The sequence below is a fragment of the Panthera tigris genome, chromosome A1, assembly GCF_018350195.1.
Source record: "Panthera tigris isolate Pti1 chromosome A1, P.tigris_Pti1_mat1.1, whole genome shotgun sequence".
In the NCBI taxonomy this organism is placed as follows: domain Eukaryota; kingdom Metazoa; phylum Chordata; class Mammalia; order Carnivora; family Felidae; genus Panthera; species Panthera tigris.
Window position 1 is genome coordinate 50,660,507 of NC_056660.1, and position 15,901 is coordinate 50,676,407.

The 15,901-nt window shown below is 35.9% G+C and overlaps 1 protein-coding gene across 13 annotated transcripts in view; it reads right to left on the reverse strand.

The window, feature by feature from the left end:
* Window positions 1-15,901, reverse strand: part of MYCBP2 (MYC binding protein 2) — a 283,680-nt gene that overhangs the window by 13,399 nt on the left and 254,380 nt on the right. For 12 of the 13 annotated variants that reach the window (XM_042978630.1, XM_042978658.1, XM_042978633.1 and 9 more), the window contains 8 exons: window positions 9,373-9,453; window positions 8,106-8,372; window positions 7,046-7,329; window positions 5,604-5,700; window positions 3,686-3,805; window positions 2,017-2,118; window positions 1,090-1,218; window positions 581-713 (listed from right to left, as the gene is read on the reverse strand). In XM_042978630.1, the coding sequence (XP_042834564.1) occupies window positions 581-713; window positions 1,090-1,218; window positions 2,017-2,118; window positions 3,686-3,805; window positions 5,604-5,700; window positions 7,046-7,329; window positions 8,106-8,372; window positions 9,373-9,453 (1,213 nt within the window). Of the gene's footprint in view, window positions 1-580; window positions 714-1,089; window positions 1,219-2,016; window positions 2,119-3,685; window positions 3,806-5,603; window positions 5,701-7,045; window positions 7,330-8,105; window positions 8,373-8,669; window positions 8,840-9,372; window positions 9,454-15,901 lie in introns of those variants that run through there. The other variant, XM_042978668.1, reaches the window with a different exon arrangement.

Below are 15,901 nucleotides of genomic sequence, written 5' to 3' on the forward strand. Positions count from 1 at the left end.
CATCAATATTTACAGGAAAAAAAATTTTTTAAGGATAGTTTAACTCATGCATACAAGAATGGTTCAACATTAGAACACTTACTAATGCATTATATGGCCCTATTAGATGATAGCAGAAAAAGAAATCAGCTATGAGAAAGACCATGCTCTTGCAGCATGAAAAATTACTTATTTAAATCTGTTCAGATTTGCACTTAACTCCAACATCACAAATTTGTGTCAAATGGCAGGCTACAGACGTGCTGGAAATTAAGAATTCATAAGATTCAATTTAACTTTAAGCTGAGAATATAACCAGATTTACTTTAGAAAAAAAATCAAAAATGAAAAATCACATGTTTTGGAGATAAAATGAGCTGCTCAAGGTAACACAGCTAGTGAGTGACAAACCAGGTTTCCTGACTTGTAGTCTAGTGTTCTCTCCCCTAGATAACAGTGTCTAGTAAATACGATAATACAGTGATCGGTGATGTCATAGTTACCAGAATATACTCAAAATAATCTACATTAAATAATTCACATCAGTATCATCCAGTTCAATCATAATCAGTAGTCACGGTTTGATCTTAAATCCTTCTACCTGTGTGTTCTCGGAACTCCACCATTGCCTTCATTGTTTTTGAATCTGCTAGAGCCATCAACCAGAACAATTTGGTTCTACCACAGCCTTCATGAAGGTCAACCTTTATAGCTTCTTCTTCCTCTTTGAAGACCTATTGATTCATTAAAGAAAAGGGGAAAATGTTTTATTTATCACTTGGAAACAGGAAGTGTAACATTTAATTGCTCAAAACAATAATGGCTTTTCTTCATGAAGCACTCTAAGAAGTTTCAGATATTTCCAATCTTGTCCTGAATCTTCACAACAACCCTGTTTTTTTGAATGTGGAAATGAAGTCTCAGAGAGGCTAAACGACTGTCGTTTTACACAGCTGGTAAGTGAGGCAGTTGGGAATGCCACTGAGGTCTCTGATCCCATAGTCCCTTTTTCCCAGTACACCGAGCCTCCTTCCCGCATTTATTTCAAAATGTATTGGATGTATCTTATGCTCCAGATGCTGTTCTGCGTGTAAAGGCAGACATCTTCACCTGTCTTTGATGAGTTTTGGTTCGCCGATGAAGATGAAGGAACCTGTCACAGTCGGTGCACAGATTTCCACACACGTTGCATAGAATGATGGCTGCGGTTTCTCCATCATCGTGGTTGTCACACATAGGCTAAAATAAGGCATTGCCACATGTCACATTACAGTAACAAGAAAGTTTCAGACACACATACAAATGGAATGTGATTTATTCACAACAGTAATGTTATTGTTTTGAAGTCTATTAGGAATTTAGAATCTGAACATTAAACAGAATTATGGCAAGTGTACTTAAATATAAAAATCCCTCCAAACCCCTAATTCAATAATTAATGTGCTGAGCAGTTTCAATGATTAATAAAATAAACATGTATGCTTTGACTAATGACTTAAGACATTTTCTCCCCCCCTGTGTTCAAACATTCTGTATGCTAAATGAATAAATTATTCATTTTGAAACTTAAACATTAATAAGAAAATGTTGAAAGGGCCTATATAACGTCTTCCCTTCCAGTGAATGTAGGCACACCTAGCAAACCTACTTTAAGTACTGTATATTTGTGAATAAATGGTATGTCACAGTGCCTCTCTTAATGCTTTATTTCCTTCTTACCATAAGACTGGGAACATTTAGTGTAAAGTCTAGATATATAATGAGAATGTGGCTAAAAGCACATTTTGATGTGGTGCAAACATGGCTCAGAGAAGGGGAAAGCTCTTTTATATAGTAATTAAAGCCCCTAACAGACTATGAAGAAAGGACCCTAAGTGAAACAGATTTGTGAGATGACCTGGGCAATGTGACAAAGCTTTCCACTAATTGTGCGATTTTGACTCGCAGATTTGTTTGTTTTTTAAGCTAAGCTAAAGCTTACTTATAAAGAAAAAGAAGACACGAAGACGGGTTTTTATAAAACAGTTCTGATCTTACCATTTGTTTCTGCTGTCCATCCTTTCCCATCCATCTCCCCGAGGAGAGACGATCTACATGGTCCTGATCCAGCACACACAGTGATGCTAGAGCAAGCCAGAGCTGTTAAAAGGAAAGGCTGTCACAACACTGAATTTTTAGAAAAGACTTGTAAAACACTGACTGCCTGACCATAACAACAGCTCAATGCTAGCTGAATCTGAAAATACATGGATGCCCAGTGGTACTCCAGTTTTCCTGATGTGGTACCAGGCACACATGCTCATTGCCGTATGTGTCATGCACATAGTAGGCACTCAAATATTTACTGAATAAATCACTGCTGCTCTGATGAACCATTCTGTTTTTTACCTGACATAAAATTATCCCTTATTGGGATATATAAACACTGTATCAGTAAACAAATTTACATATTGAATATTTATGGTACCAATGCCTCTTGCAAATTTTTCCAACTAGCATCACCTGCCTGAGGCACTACCTTCCAAGGAAGGTGGTACAATGGTTGTCTAATTTTACACAGTCCCATGAGTAGGTAGGTGGGTACCTATTAAATTCTTCTGGATAATAACAGCTCCTCAGAAGTCTCTGTACACCTCTAAATGCCTAGCACTGTGCTTGGTATACTCTGTCAGAAACAAGGACGTGTCTAACAAACTTTAGAATATAGTCCTCAAAAACAGTTTAAAACTTTCTGGGGCTTAAAGGATTAAAATTCAGTTTTACATGACACATTTCTTCATTACTAAAAAATAGTTAATTACTTAAAAAGTGCTTACGAGTGGATAGAGATAAAGAGTAAGACAGGGAAAAGTTAGAAAAAGGAAAAAAAAAAACAGATAAAGAAAAACAAAGGAAGCCAGGAGACAGGGGAGTGCAGGGTGAAGAAGTGCACGCGTGGAGAAGTGGTGTGGTCAGAGTAAGCTTCACACATCACCCTCACTAGCAGCAGAGTGTCAGGTGGCTTTTTCTTCCCTAGAGAAATACAATTTGTCTTCTTTTGCAGACTTGTGAAGATTATCGAGCTATTTCTGCCAGTATTTACTTCTTCCTAATGCTGACACACTGCCCTGGCTTCAAGGAAATCCCTAATCTCTTTTGGAAGTATATGGGACATGAAATTTGGTAGGTTAAAAATTACTACAGATGTCTCATCTGAAGAATGCAATCCTATTCCCCAGCTAAGAGATTCTTCCCCACCCTGCTCTGGGAATACACTTTTTACTTTTTTAAAAAGAAGTAAGGCCTATAAATCCAGTAAGTAGGCTCTACTTTAGAATAATTGGGCAGTACCAAAATGAGTAGGGAGGGCCTGGTCTTCAAAGGACTTTCAGTGTATCTGAGAATAATGTTGACACTAAATTTACTGTATAAGCTATAGTAAATACACCATCAGAAAGACCACACAAGGTCTTAGCCTTTTCTAACCAGTTTATCCTTAGCTTCCTAAATAATAACAAAAACAAGAGATACAGAACACATAACAGTCAATGTGAATGTTTTATAACCACTATACTTAGTTCATAATTCAAAAAAGCCTTTCACACTTTTTTAATAAATAGAATATTTGGTCAAAAAAATTGGATTAAGCTGACTTATTGATTTAAGTTTAATCAAACCTATTATGGAAAAAAGAACATGCAACAATAAAATGAAAAAAACCTCGTACCCTAGTTGTTGCAATACATCTCACTGGAGATCTAAATTCTTCCTCCATCTTGGTCAAGGCAATGATGGTTTCTGCGATGGCATTTTTTGTCACTCGGGACCATGCTTCAGACAGATGACCCTATTGAGCAGGAGAGAATAGTTTAATAAGCAACCAGAAATGTATACTCATACTAGTAAATTCTCTTCTCTTAAATAACAGCTCTCAAGAAAAAGGAAAGATTTATTTGTTAATGCAACTTTAGATCAAGGGCCATACTTTCGAAATAAAAATCCATCACAACTCTATGAAAAACTCAACTTCTAATCACTATTTTAATGAGTGAAAAGCCAATAAGAAATTAGGTCTCAATACTCTTCTCCTATGGAGCTCAAAGGTATTTCCTCTTACATTTAGGTAAAAACATAACAGAGGTACTAAGGTATCTACGGTTGAGAAATTTCGATTATGAAGCCTTGTTATTTAACACAAAATTCATATTGCTAAGCTAAGTGCTTTCAGATGAATATTACTACAACCCGAGAGCATAAATGTGTTTAAATTATAACTACTTTATTTGCTAACTTGATTTTTGCTGAATATAAACACTTACTATAGAATTTAGGTGTTCCTAAATAATTTTCGTAAATATTTTTATCCAGTCAACAGCCTGAGAAAGACTAGCTGAAAAATGAGAAAGCTCTCCATTTCTCCGATTGAGGAAATGCCCTTGCCGTTGGGAAAAATGACAGAACTCGTATTTCCCCAGAATATCCTTTCTAGCCTCCCATCCACTTGCTATCAATTTCTTTAAATGTTTTTTTTTTTTTTTTTGATCTTTATTTATTTTTGAGAGAGAGACAGAGTGTGAGCAGGGGAGGAGCAGAGAGAGAGGGAGACACAGAATCTGAAGCAGGCTCCAGGACCCAAGCTGTCAGCACAGAGCCCGATGCGGGGCTCGAACTCACGAACCGTGAGATCATGACCTGAGCCAAAGTCGGACGCTCAACTGACTGAACCACCCAGGTGTGCCCCGCACATGCTACCAATTTCTTAAAAGAGCAGTTCCATGGGCGCCTGGATGGCTCAGTCGACTGAGCGTCTGATTCTTGATTTTGGCTCAGGTCACGATCCCAGGGTCATGGGGTCGAGTCCTGCATCTGGCTCTGCGCTGGGTGTGGAGCCTGCTTGAGAGTCTCTCTCCCTCATTCATTCATTCATTGATTCATTCATTCATTCTCTCTCTCTCTCTCCCTTTCCCCCCTCTCCCCTGCTGGGTGCTCTCTCTTTTTCTAAAAAACAAACAAAACAAAACAAAACAAAGGGCATTTCCTTCTCCACCTCCTCCTCCAAGATGCCTTCTGTCTGGTCTGCCTCTCAGGAGCCCACACTCCACAGCACTTTGCCCCCCTCAACCTGGAAATATAACGGAATGTGAGGAAACTAGCAATATGGAGCAAACAGTAAGAGCCATGTACTCTGGAGAAACAGTTTCCTTTCCTCCACACTCCCAGATCTCCCTGAAAAGCCAACATCTAAAGACAGTAGTAGAGTATATTAATAAAGAAGAGTAAAAGTTTTGTAAACCAGGAGAGAACTAAAAAGAATGAGAAACTATCGCATCAGGGAGCCCTGTTTTTCTTTTAGGTTTTTGGTTTCTGGCTTATTTGTAGAGCTCAAAAAGTATATTTTATTTTTTAAGTTTTAAAGTTTAGTTTCTCAAGTAAATTAATTGGGAAGCTTGAAATGAAGTTTACACAAAAAACATATCACTGAACGAAAAGACAAATGGGTGTGTTAACCTACTAAACAGAGGCTTTAAGTAAAGCAAAATAACACTAATGTACTTCTGCTATTAATGTAGTAGAACAAGCTGCCTGTTTTAATCAGATTTCTATTGCACTTCATTGACATAATGATCAGAAGGATGGGAACTCACTGCTGCCATATCCTTAATAAGTTTAATGATGATCTCTGAGATCTGGGTAGGAGTTGAGCCCTTCATCCACCAATGGCTTTCACCTCTTCGAACATAACTACAAAGAAAAGTCAGCATTTGCAAAACAATCAGTGATAGTTACAAATAAATACAAAGAAAACTGCTATTTCAGCACGTATCTTAATTTTTTAAATGATTCAAAGTATTTTAAAAAGAAATTAATCAAAACATTATTCATAATCTTCTCTTCAACCCCGAGAGAGTAGCTATTCTGATACATGTTCCCTTCCAAATATTTGTTTATATATAATTTTTGTACCTTGCAACTTCTAGAACATTGCTGTTCAAAGTATATCCACAGATCACAAACTATTTGTTACCAATCCACAGAGATATTGAGGGCTTGCACCAGAATATGTCAACTGTATCAGTGGGTATCACACTACTGTTTATTTCAGCTGACATTTTTTTTTTTCTTTGCAAGACTATCTGGATGAAGGAAGCAGTACACTGATTTATATTCTAGTGTTATTTGCTTAATCTCATGGACTGATTCTTTGACTAGTACTGTTCCAGATGTCTAATTTTCTGCATTACACACACCTCTGCAATGAACTTCCTTGCACATATCTTTGTCCATAGGTATAAACATTTTTGAGGGAAACAGTTCTAGAAGTAGAATTGGTAGGTCAAAGGATAAGCATATTTTAAATACAGTGATATGTTATTAAACTGACATCCAAAAAGGCTGTAGCAATCTATATTAGATGTCATAATGCCTATTTCTTCATAATGCTGCCAAGACAAAGATATTTTCCTATTGTTTATCTCAGGACTAACTGTTCATTATATATTTTCCTATCAGTTCTTTGTCTTTTCTCATTGATTTGTAGTCACTTAAAAAATATTATGACTAATAATTCATTCTCTACTATATAGGTGTTAAATATTTTTTTCAGGTCAGTTTATATTTAAAAAAAATTTTAATATTACTGTCTATCAGTTCACTTTCATTCTTATGTAGCCAAATTTGTGAATCTTTTCCTCTGTGACTTTTTGGTTCCGAGTTTTAAGGTCTTTCTGGATTGAAGATTACAGAAATATTCTTCTATAATTTGTCCTAGTAGAGTGTAAAAAGAAAAATACATAAAATTTTAACTGATCTCAAAGTTACTTTTGTATATGGTGTGAGATAGGGGCCTTCAATATCTTTTTTTTACATGAGAAGCATTCCAATATCATATTCAGTACACCTTCCTTTCCCCACTAACTTGAAAGGACACTTGTATTATATATAGAATTCTCTTTCATGCATGGATTAGTTGTTTATGGTTTCTATTTGGTGAACAAGCAAACAAGTAGAATTCGAAATCTTGTCTTAATTCTCCAAATAGTAGCTCACTCTGCTCTATTTTAGTACTAAAACAGATGCAATGACCAACCTGGAATTGAAAATCATTGGAAGAGTAACTGTTGTAACACCTTTGCCCACAGTGGTACCAGCTGTTCCTGTGATGGTAGTTCCTTTGGCTTTTAGCTGAACTGTGAGTGCTTTGGCAATACATCCTAGAAACATGTCCAAGATACCTAGTTTATTCCAATCTCCTTTCTCTGTTGAGTGAATGATATCACTGATATCTGCTGGAGGGAGGGATTTCACTCCTATGATGCTGGCCAGACGATTAGGAGTCACTTCAGGCAACACCCGTCTTAGTAAGGAGGTTACCTGATAAGAAAAATGAAAGGAAATAATTCCTCTTAAAGACTGGTATTCTAAAGTTTTCATTTGTATAATGCGCCTTGCTGCCCTTCTATGACTTCAAAAGCTCTGAGAAGGACAGAAATATAAGACTTAAACACTATTTTTAATTTCTCAAGTGGTAATTACCCCTCCAGGGAAGCAAGAAAAAGACAGGTCTTTTATTTGGTCAAGATGAAAGATGGGCACCTGGGTGGGTCAGTCAGTTAAGCATCTGAATTCTGCTCAGGTCATGATCTCATGGTTTGTGAGTTTGAGCCCTGCATCAGGCTCTGTGCTGACAACTCAGAGCCTGGAGCCTGTTTCAGATTCTGTGTCTTCCTCTCTCTCTCTCTGCCTACCCACCCCCCCCCCCCCCCCGCCCCACTGCCTCAAAAATAAATATTAAAAAAAAAATTAAAAAAAAGATTAAAGAAAAATCACACATCTCATGGTAATAAGACAATCAGTAGACAGAATACTCTTTATCATAACAGCACATTAGTAAAATGAAACATATTTTGCTCTTCCATACTCTCATGACAGTGAGTCAAAAATAAAAAGCATGGAGTTAAAATACAATCCAAAAAACCAAATAGCAAAACAAAATAAAAATCCTAAGACCCTAAGGTGAATCTCTTTGCTAATTTTTGTAATTAGCAAATCTCTTTGTAATCTCTTTGTAATTTGTAATCTCTTTGTAATTTTTTAACAATGTTTTGAGGAACAAAGTCAGCCAGAAGGTAAGTGGCGTGAGCAGTCACCTGTCTCTGGACCCGAGGAGATGCTGTGTGGAGCAGTGAAAAGAGATCCTGGAGCAGAGTTAGCTGCTGAGCCAGATACTGCCGGCCCACGTTAGAGCCACTCAGCGCTAAGACCATAGAGAGCAGCTCAAAGCAGTAAGCATCGGAGGAGGCATCTTCATCATTGGGCTGAGAATTGGCATTTTCTTTGCTTGAAATGGCATGTTCCCACTCTTCACGAACTCTGGTGGCTTCCATGCGAATAGCCTGGACGATGTGAGCACACACCTATAAAGACAACATGAAGAAAATGTAAAAACATACTTATGTCAGATTTACTATTTCTACTAAAAAAAAAAAGAGACAAGAATATTAGTTGATACTCAATTTAACACTCTTTCTCCCAGTTAATTCTCCATCATGCCATTCTCTTAGCTCATCTTAAAAACAATTAAGGAAAACTCTCAGAACTATGATTAAAAATCTTAATATTTAAATCAACTCCTATGTAGAAACTATTTACATACAAGTTACCAATACCCATACCTGTGGTTTGAGACATCAAACAAAAGCAAATTACCATATTTTATCACTTCTAAGGCATATTTTCCTCCCACATTTTAACATTTTTATTCATAATGTGCTTTATAATTGATGGCATTCACAATGTAATTGGCAGCAAATTTTCGTTTTTTAGTGATACATGAAATAACAGCACATTTTATAACTGGTAGCATTTAAGATTCAATGAAACACTGTTAAAAAGATAAAGCACAGATAAATTTATTTATTTAAGCAAGATTTAATGATGCTGAAAGTTAAAATAATGGGCTAATTTAAAACCGGTATTTTATTAGACTTTTGGAAGACTAGTTTTTGTTACCCAGGTACTACATTATATGAACAATCTAGTACTACTCCATCTCCTTATAATTAAAAATATTAGCAATGATTTAGTTAACACTATAATTGCTCAGAAAAAAAAAAATCAACTGACAAACAAGAAAAGTGGGAAAAGGAACACAGAAAATGCAAATGAAATCTGATATATCTGGATATTTGACACCAAAATGAAACAATCTACCTGAAAATGAGAAATAACAAAGAGCAGCAAGGTAAGAAAGTTAACAATCATAAAATCTTTAAAGTGATGCAGGTATGCCAATATACTAAAGGCAGACACATTCTGCAGGACTATAAAAGAGTCAGCATAAAAAAGTCTCCGTAAATTTTGGAAAATACTTTATACCCTAAAAACAAATGAAAACTGAAATGACAATTTACTAACCTGTTTCTGTAAATTCGTCAGCTTACTCCTGCTGAATATGATTCCGACCATATGTTCTTTCAGGTCAGCGTCTGATGTTGCCTTTTACATAGAAAAAGAGAGGGGGGGGGGGACCCAGGCTCTTTGAATAAAATTTGTATATTTGACATCTTAAAGTATCTTGATAAATAACTATTAAGGTTATTTTATAAGATGAATATGTTTTTAAATTGAGGTCTATAACACTAAGACAAAGGATAAAATCTGAAGAAACCACTACTGGCTAAGGTGACTATAAAAATAGCAAAATTTCTGAATTTAAGAAATTCAGAGAAGCATACTACCTTTTCATGAACTTCTTTAATTTATCATTTTGCGTCACTTTGATTAGATCTATTTCTAAACTGTGGATAATCCACATTCAGTTGTTAGAAGAACAATTCAGAAAATGGCATTCAGTTAAAAGGAAAATATCCTAAAAAAACTCTATGATAATGGTGTTCTTAAATTAGGCTAGTCTACCACCACCAGTAATCAAAGAAACAAAGAAGAAAAATAAAGGCTGAAATTTTATAGTGCTTATTACGTGAATGGAACTCTTCTAAGTTACAGATATACAGATGTATAGTTATCAGATATACATATACTCTTATTTAATCTTCACAACAAGCCCATAAGGTAAAGTCTGATTTTCTATTTTACCGGTAAGAAAAGTAAGGCAAGCCACTCCTCTCAGAATAAAAATGACTCTTAGTTTCACATTTCTTAGGACAGAGATAGCTATATGACAATGTAACTCCCACCTTAACAATGAGAAAAAGCTGATAATCTACAAAACCATACATTTTTTTGGTGCCCATCAGACAGCTGAGATTGGCAACCAGGTAAACTAAAATCAAAATAGACAAATCCATATAGCTGGACACTTCAAAACTTTTCCTGTACTTGAAAGAACAAGTAAATGAGCAAACTAACAAAAATCAGTAAAGTTCTCAATAAAGCTTGAACAAAACTATCAACTAAGTTGAACTGATATTAGAAGAAAAGCAGAGTTCATGTTCTTTTCAAGAGCATGTGGACATTCACTAAAATATATTAGTCGGAATTCAAATCTTCACAATTTTAAAAGGCCTGGGGGCGCCTGGGTGGCGCAGTCGGTTAAGCGTCCGACTTCAGCCAGGTCACGATCTCGCGGTCCGTGAGTTCGAGCCCCGCGTCAGGCTCTGGGCTGATGGCTCGGAGCCTGGAGCCTGTTTCCGATTCTGTGTCTCCCTCTCTCTCTGCCCCTCCCCCGTTCATGCTCTGTCTCTCTCTGTCCCAAAAATAAATAAAAAACGTTGAAAAAAAAATTTAAAAAAAAAAATAAATAAATAAAAGGCCTGAAATTATACAAAGTATATTCTCTGGCCACAATGAATTAAACTAGAAATTAGTAATAGAAAGCTACCCCCCAAGAAAAATCCCCAAATATTTATAATTAAACAAGAAATGTCTAAATTATCCAGAGGTCAAAGAAGAAATCAAAATGGAAATCAAAAAATATTTTGAACTGAGTGAAATGCTGAATGAAATGAGAAAATATTATAAGCAACACACCAAAATTTCTGACACTCAACCAAAGCAGGGCTAAGAAAATGGCACCATTACTTATATGAGAAAAGAAAGATCTCAAGTCTTTGAAACTAGAAAAAGAAAAAATCAAAAATAAAGCAAACAGATGGAAAGAAGTAATAGAAGAAGACAGCCCTATGTCGATTAAAGAAAGCACACTGGTAGAATAATTCTTTTGCTACCTGAAACACTAGCTAGATTATACATTAACAAATGAATTCCTTTTAGATAGTTACTTTATCTCCTTACTTTTAAATTTCTTTTGTAGTTTTTTTTAAATAGCTTTGAGATATAGTTAACATACTTTACTATTCACTCATTTAAAATGTACAATCCATGGCTTATAGTATATTCACAGATATGTACAAGCATCACCACAGTTAATTTTAGAGCATTTTCATCACCCCAAAAAGAAACACTGTACCTTTTAGTTATCACTCCCCTAGTTAATATCTTCCTTTTTATTAAAGAAAAATAAACTATGTTTAGGCTAATATTACATAACCACTAATATACATAGCAATATACCAATTATCTTTAATGAATACAAGAAAATGAAAAAAGAAAAATATATAAGAATATCCATTCTGATAAAAATTCTCAGAGCATTTACAAAAAATCTATAGTTAACATTATACTTAATGGTGAAAGACTGAATCCTTCCTAGTAAGATCCAGAAAAGGCAAAGATGTCTGATTTCACCACTTTTATTCAACATAGTACTGAAAGGCTTAGCCATTGCACTAACACAAGAAAAGAAATTTAAGGCATATAGGCTGGAAAGGCAGAATAAAACCAACTTTCTTTGCAGACAACATGATTATCTACGAAGAGAATCCCAAAAATTCTACAAAAAGGCTTCTAGAACTAACAAGGAAATTTAAGATCACAGAAGTTTAATACACAAAAGCCAACTGTATTTTTATATACTAGAAATGAACTGGAAAGTGAAATAAGAATACCATTTACAGTAGCATCAAAAACAATTATTATTTAGGGATTATTATAATTATTTAGGGATCAATTTATTAAAAACATTTCTTTTAAAGTTTATTTTGAGAGAGACAGAGATAGTGTGAGTAGGGGAGGGGCAGACAGAAAAAGGGAGAGAGAGAATCCCAAGCAGGTTCCGTGCTGCCAGCACAGAGCCTAACTTGGGGCTTGAACTCATGAAACCATGAGCTCGTGACTTGTGCTGAAACCAAGAGTCAGACGCTTAACTGATGAGCCATGCGTGTGCACTTAGGGATCAATTTAATAAGAAGTGGCCAGGACCTGTACACTGAACTTACAAAAAACACTGCTGACAAAAACTAAAGAAGATCTAGATAAATGGAGAAATATATCATGCTCATCCCTGGATAGGAAGACTCAGTATTACTAAGATATCCATTCTCCCCAACTGACCTAACAATTTGGTACAATTCCAATAACATTTCAGGTTGGTTTTTTGTTTTTGATTTTTCGGAAGGGGAAAAAACTACCAAGTTGGTTCTAAGCTTTATATGGAAATATAAAGGCACAAGAATAGCCGAAATAACTAAAAACAGAACCGTGGTGGAAACTGATTTCATGATTTTCTGTAAGCTGCAGTAATCAAGACAGTCTGCTGTTGGTTTAAGAATATATATACAGATCAATGGAAAAGAGTAGAGACTACAAAAATAGACCTACATGTTTATGGTGAATTTGTTATTGATAAAGGGCAGTCTTTTCAACAAATGGTGGTGGAACAACTGGGTATCTACAGGCAAAAATAAATAAAACTCAACCCTTATCTCACACCTTATAGAGAAAAATTAAAAGGTACATAGCTATAAACAAAAGAATTAAAACTCTAATGTTTCTAGAAGAAAATCTTTGTGACATTAAGTTTTAGATAAGATACAAAGATCCTAAGTCATTAAGAAAAAAACAGGGGTGCCTGGGTGGCTCAGTCGGTTAAGCGTCCAACTTTGGCTCAGGTCATGATCTCACAGTTCAGGTTCGAGCCCCGCATCAGGCTCTGTGCTGACAGCTGAGTCTGAGGCCTGCTTCGGATTCTGTGTCTCCCTCTCTCTCTGCCCCTCCCCCGCTCGTACTCCATCTCAAAAAATAAACATTAAAAAAAAAAAAAGAAAAAAACAGATAAACTGTAGTTTATCAAAATTATAAACTTCTGTTTCATGAAAGATAAACCACCAAGTAGGAGAAAATATTTGAAAACACACTGGCTAAAGAGCCTTTATCCTCAATATATAAAAAAATCTTACAACCCAGTAATACAAACAGCCTGATATAAAAAAATATAAGTAAAAGATTTGAACAGATGCTTCACTAATAAAGTAATGGGGATGGCAAATAAGCACTTGAAAATTTACTCAACATTATTAATCCTCAGAGAAATTCATATTAAAACCACAATGAGATACTACTTCATATTTGCTGCAATGGCTAAAATTAAAAAGAGTGACAATACCAAGTACTGTTGAGAATGTGGATCAATTGGAAATCTCATACACTGCCAGTAAAAATGTAAAATGGCTCAATCACTTTGGAAAAAGTTTAGCAGTTTCTTATAAAGTTAAACATACACTTACCATACAACCCATCAATCCTACTTATAGGTATCTACCCAAGAGAAAGAAAGTGTCCCCATACAAAAATCTGTACACAAATGTTCACAGCAGCTTAATTAATAATAGCCAAATAGAAGAAACAACCCAAATATCCATCATAAGGTCAAAGGATAAACAAATACTGCTAATTCCATACAATGGAATTCTTCTCAGCAACCAAAAGAAACAACTACTGACACATGCTCCTCCATGGATGAATCTCAGAATCATTATATCAAGTGAAAGAAAGCTGATGCAAAGGCTATATTCTATATGGTTCCGTTTATATGACATCTGGGAAAAGGCAACATTACACGGGCAGAAAATAGTTTAGTGGTTGCCAGGGTCTATGCGTGAGGTGAGGGGACAGACTGTAAAGGACCAGGAGGGAAATTTTGAGTGATGTGTCTTACTATTTATTTATTTTTACATTTATTTATTTTTGAGACAGAGAGGGACAGAGAGAGCATGAACGGGGGAGGGTCAGAGAGAGAGGGAGACACAGAATCTGAAACAGGCTCCAGGCTCTGAGCCGTCAGCACAGAGCCCGATGCGGGGCTCGAACTCACGGACCGTGAGATCATGACCTGAGCTGAAGTCGGTTGCCCAACCGACTGAGCCACCCAGGTGCCCCGAGTGACGTGTCTTAAAACTTCATTGTGATGATGATTTTACTGCTCTATATGTTGGTCAAAAGTCATTGAACAATACAGTTTAAAAGGATCAGTGTTTTCTGTATGCAAATTTTACTTCAAACACCTGACTTAAAAAATGATTCTCTTAACAACTGTGCTATTTCATGGGCATCTTACCACTAGCATTAACTTTCCCCATCAACCTTAGCATCCCAACATATACTCTCCTACTATTAGACCAGCCTCTTCAATGAGTCTGCTCCCATCGCCTCTGTCAATCTAACTTTCACCCATTCCCTTTTAGGTCCAATTCACATCCAGCACCTACCAAGACCCTTCTCTGACCACTCCAGGGCACAATACTTTCAACATACTCTGAAAACCTATGACATGTGCAATTTTTTCATGTACATAAAAAATTGATTATATGCTATATAGTATCCCTATTGATTTCTTTTTTTGGGGTGTGTGAACGTTTCATATCTAAGAACAGACACAAACTTTCTGAGGGCTTGGTACCAATTACCACAATTATTTAGCACAAAATTGCCATTTGTTAAAATTCAGCTGATTTAATGAATAGTCACATAGTCGTGTAGTCATTCAAATGGTACCTCCAAAGGACGCTGAAAGAAACAACCAGAGTTTATAAAACCTTATTTTCTACAGAACCCAAACTGAATGATGTAGATGACTTAGACATTACTATATCAGAAGGCTCAGGGCTAGACCAGGTAAGTCCTTTAAATTATCTTTCAAAGGGCTGCCAAGGTGATTATCTGTAACATCTAAAGATATAAGAATATCGAGACCAGTCAGGGTTGACCTCTCTTTTTGAAAATAGATGAGGTTTTCCCTTAGGGTAGGGCACTTTAGAGTAGACCAAATAAGTAAAGGCAACCGCAGTTTTAAAAAAATTTCAAGGGGTGCCTGCATGGCTCAGTTGGCTAAGTGTCTGACTCTTGATATTGGCTTAGGTCATGATCTCATGGTTCGTGGGATTGAGCCCTGCGTTGGGATCTTTGCTGACAGCATGGAGCCTGCTTGGGATTCTTCCTCTCCCTCTGCTCGTCCTCCCGCTTGCTCGCACACACGTGTTCTATCTTTCTCTCTCAAAATAAAAAGCATAAAAAAGAAAGAAATTTCAAGAACAACATAAAGAACAGGTTCCTCCAGTAAAAATGTACCGAATGCATGTGTGTTTATGCCATGGACACAAAGACAAATCAGGTATGTACTTGGTCTTTAAGAAACTATGATTCAGTAGGAGAGGTTAGATACGTGTGCTAATCAACATATGAAAGAAATCAAGAAGAGAGTCCTAGGAATTACTATGAAGTTTAGCAGAAGAAAAACTGCATATTGTTTGGGGGAAATCATAAAGAAGATTCCTGGAGAGGATAGTATTTTTTAACTGGACTATGAAGAACAGATTAAATGGAGGAAATGGAGGAAAGAGAAGATAATTAATCGTACACAGTATAGTAAATGACTAAGCTAATTTTACAATCCTAACATTTGACACTACAGCCCAAGGTATAGAGCCAAGTTTTGCTGTTACTCACAGTACTAGCTAGATCATATATAAACAGATGATTTTTTTTGATAGTTTCTTCATCTCCTAATTAAAGTAAAAATTAACTTCATAGAAATTAATGTCACATATCCATTAAAATTCATAGTAATAAATGGAATATTTCACTTAAC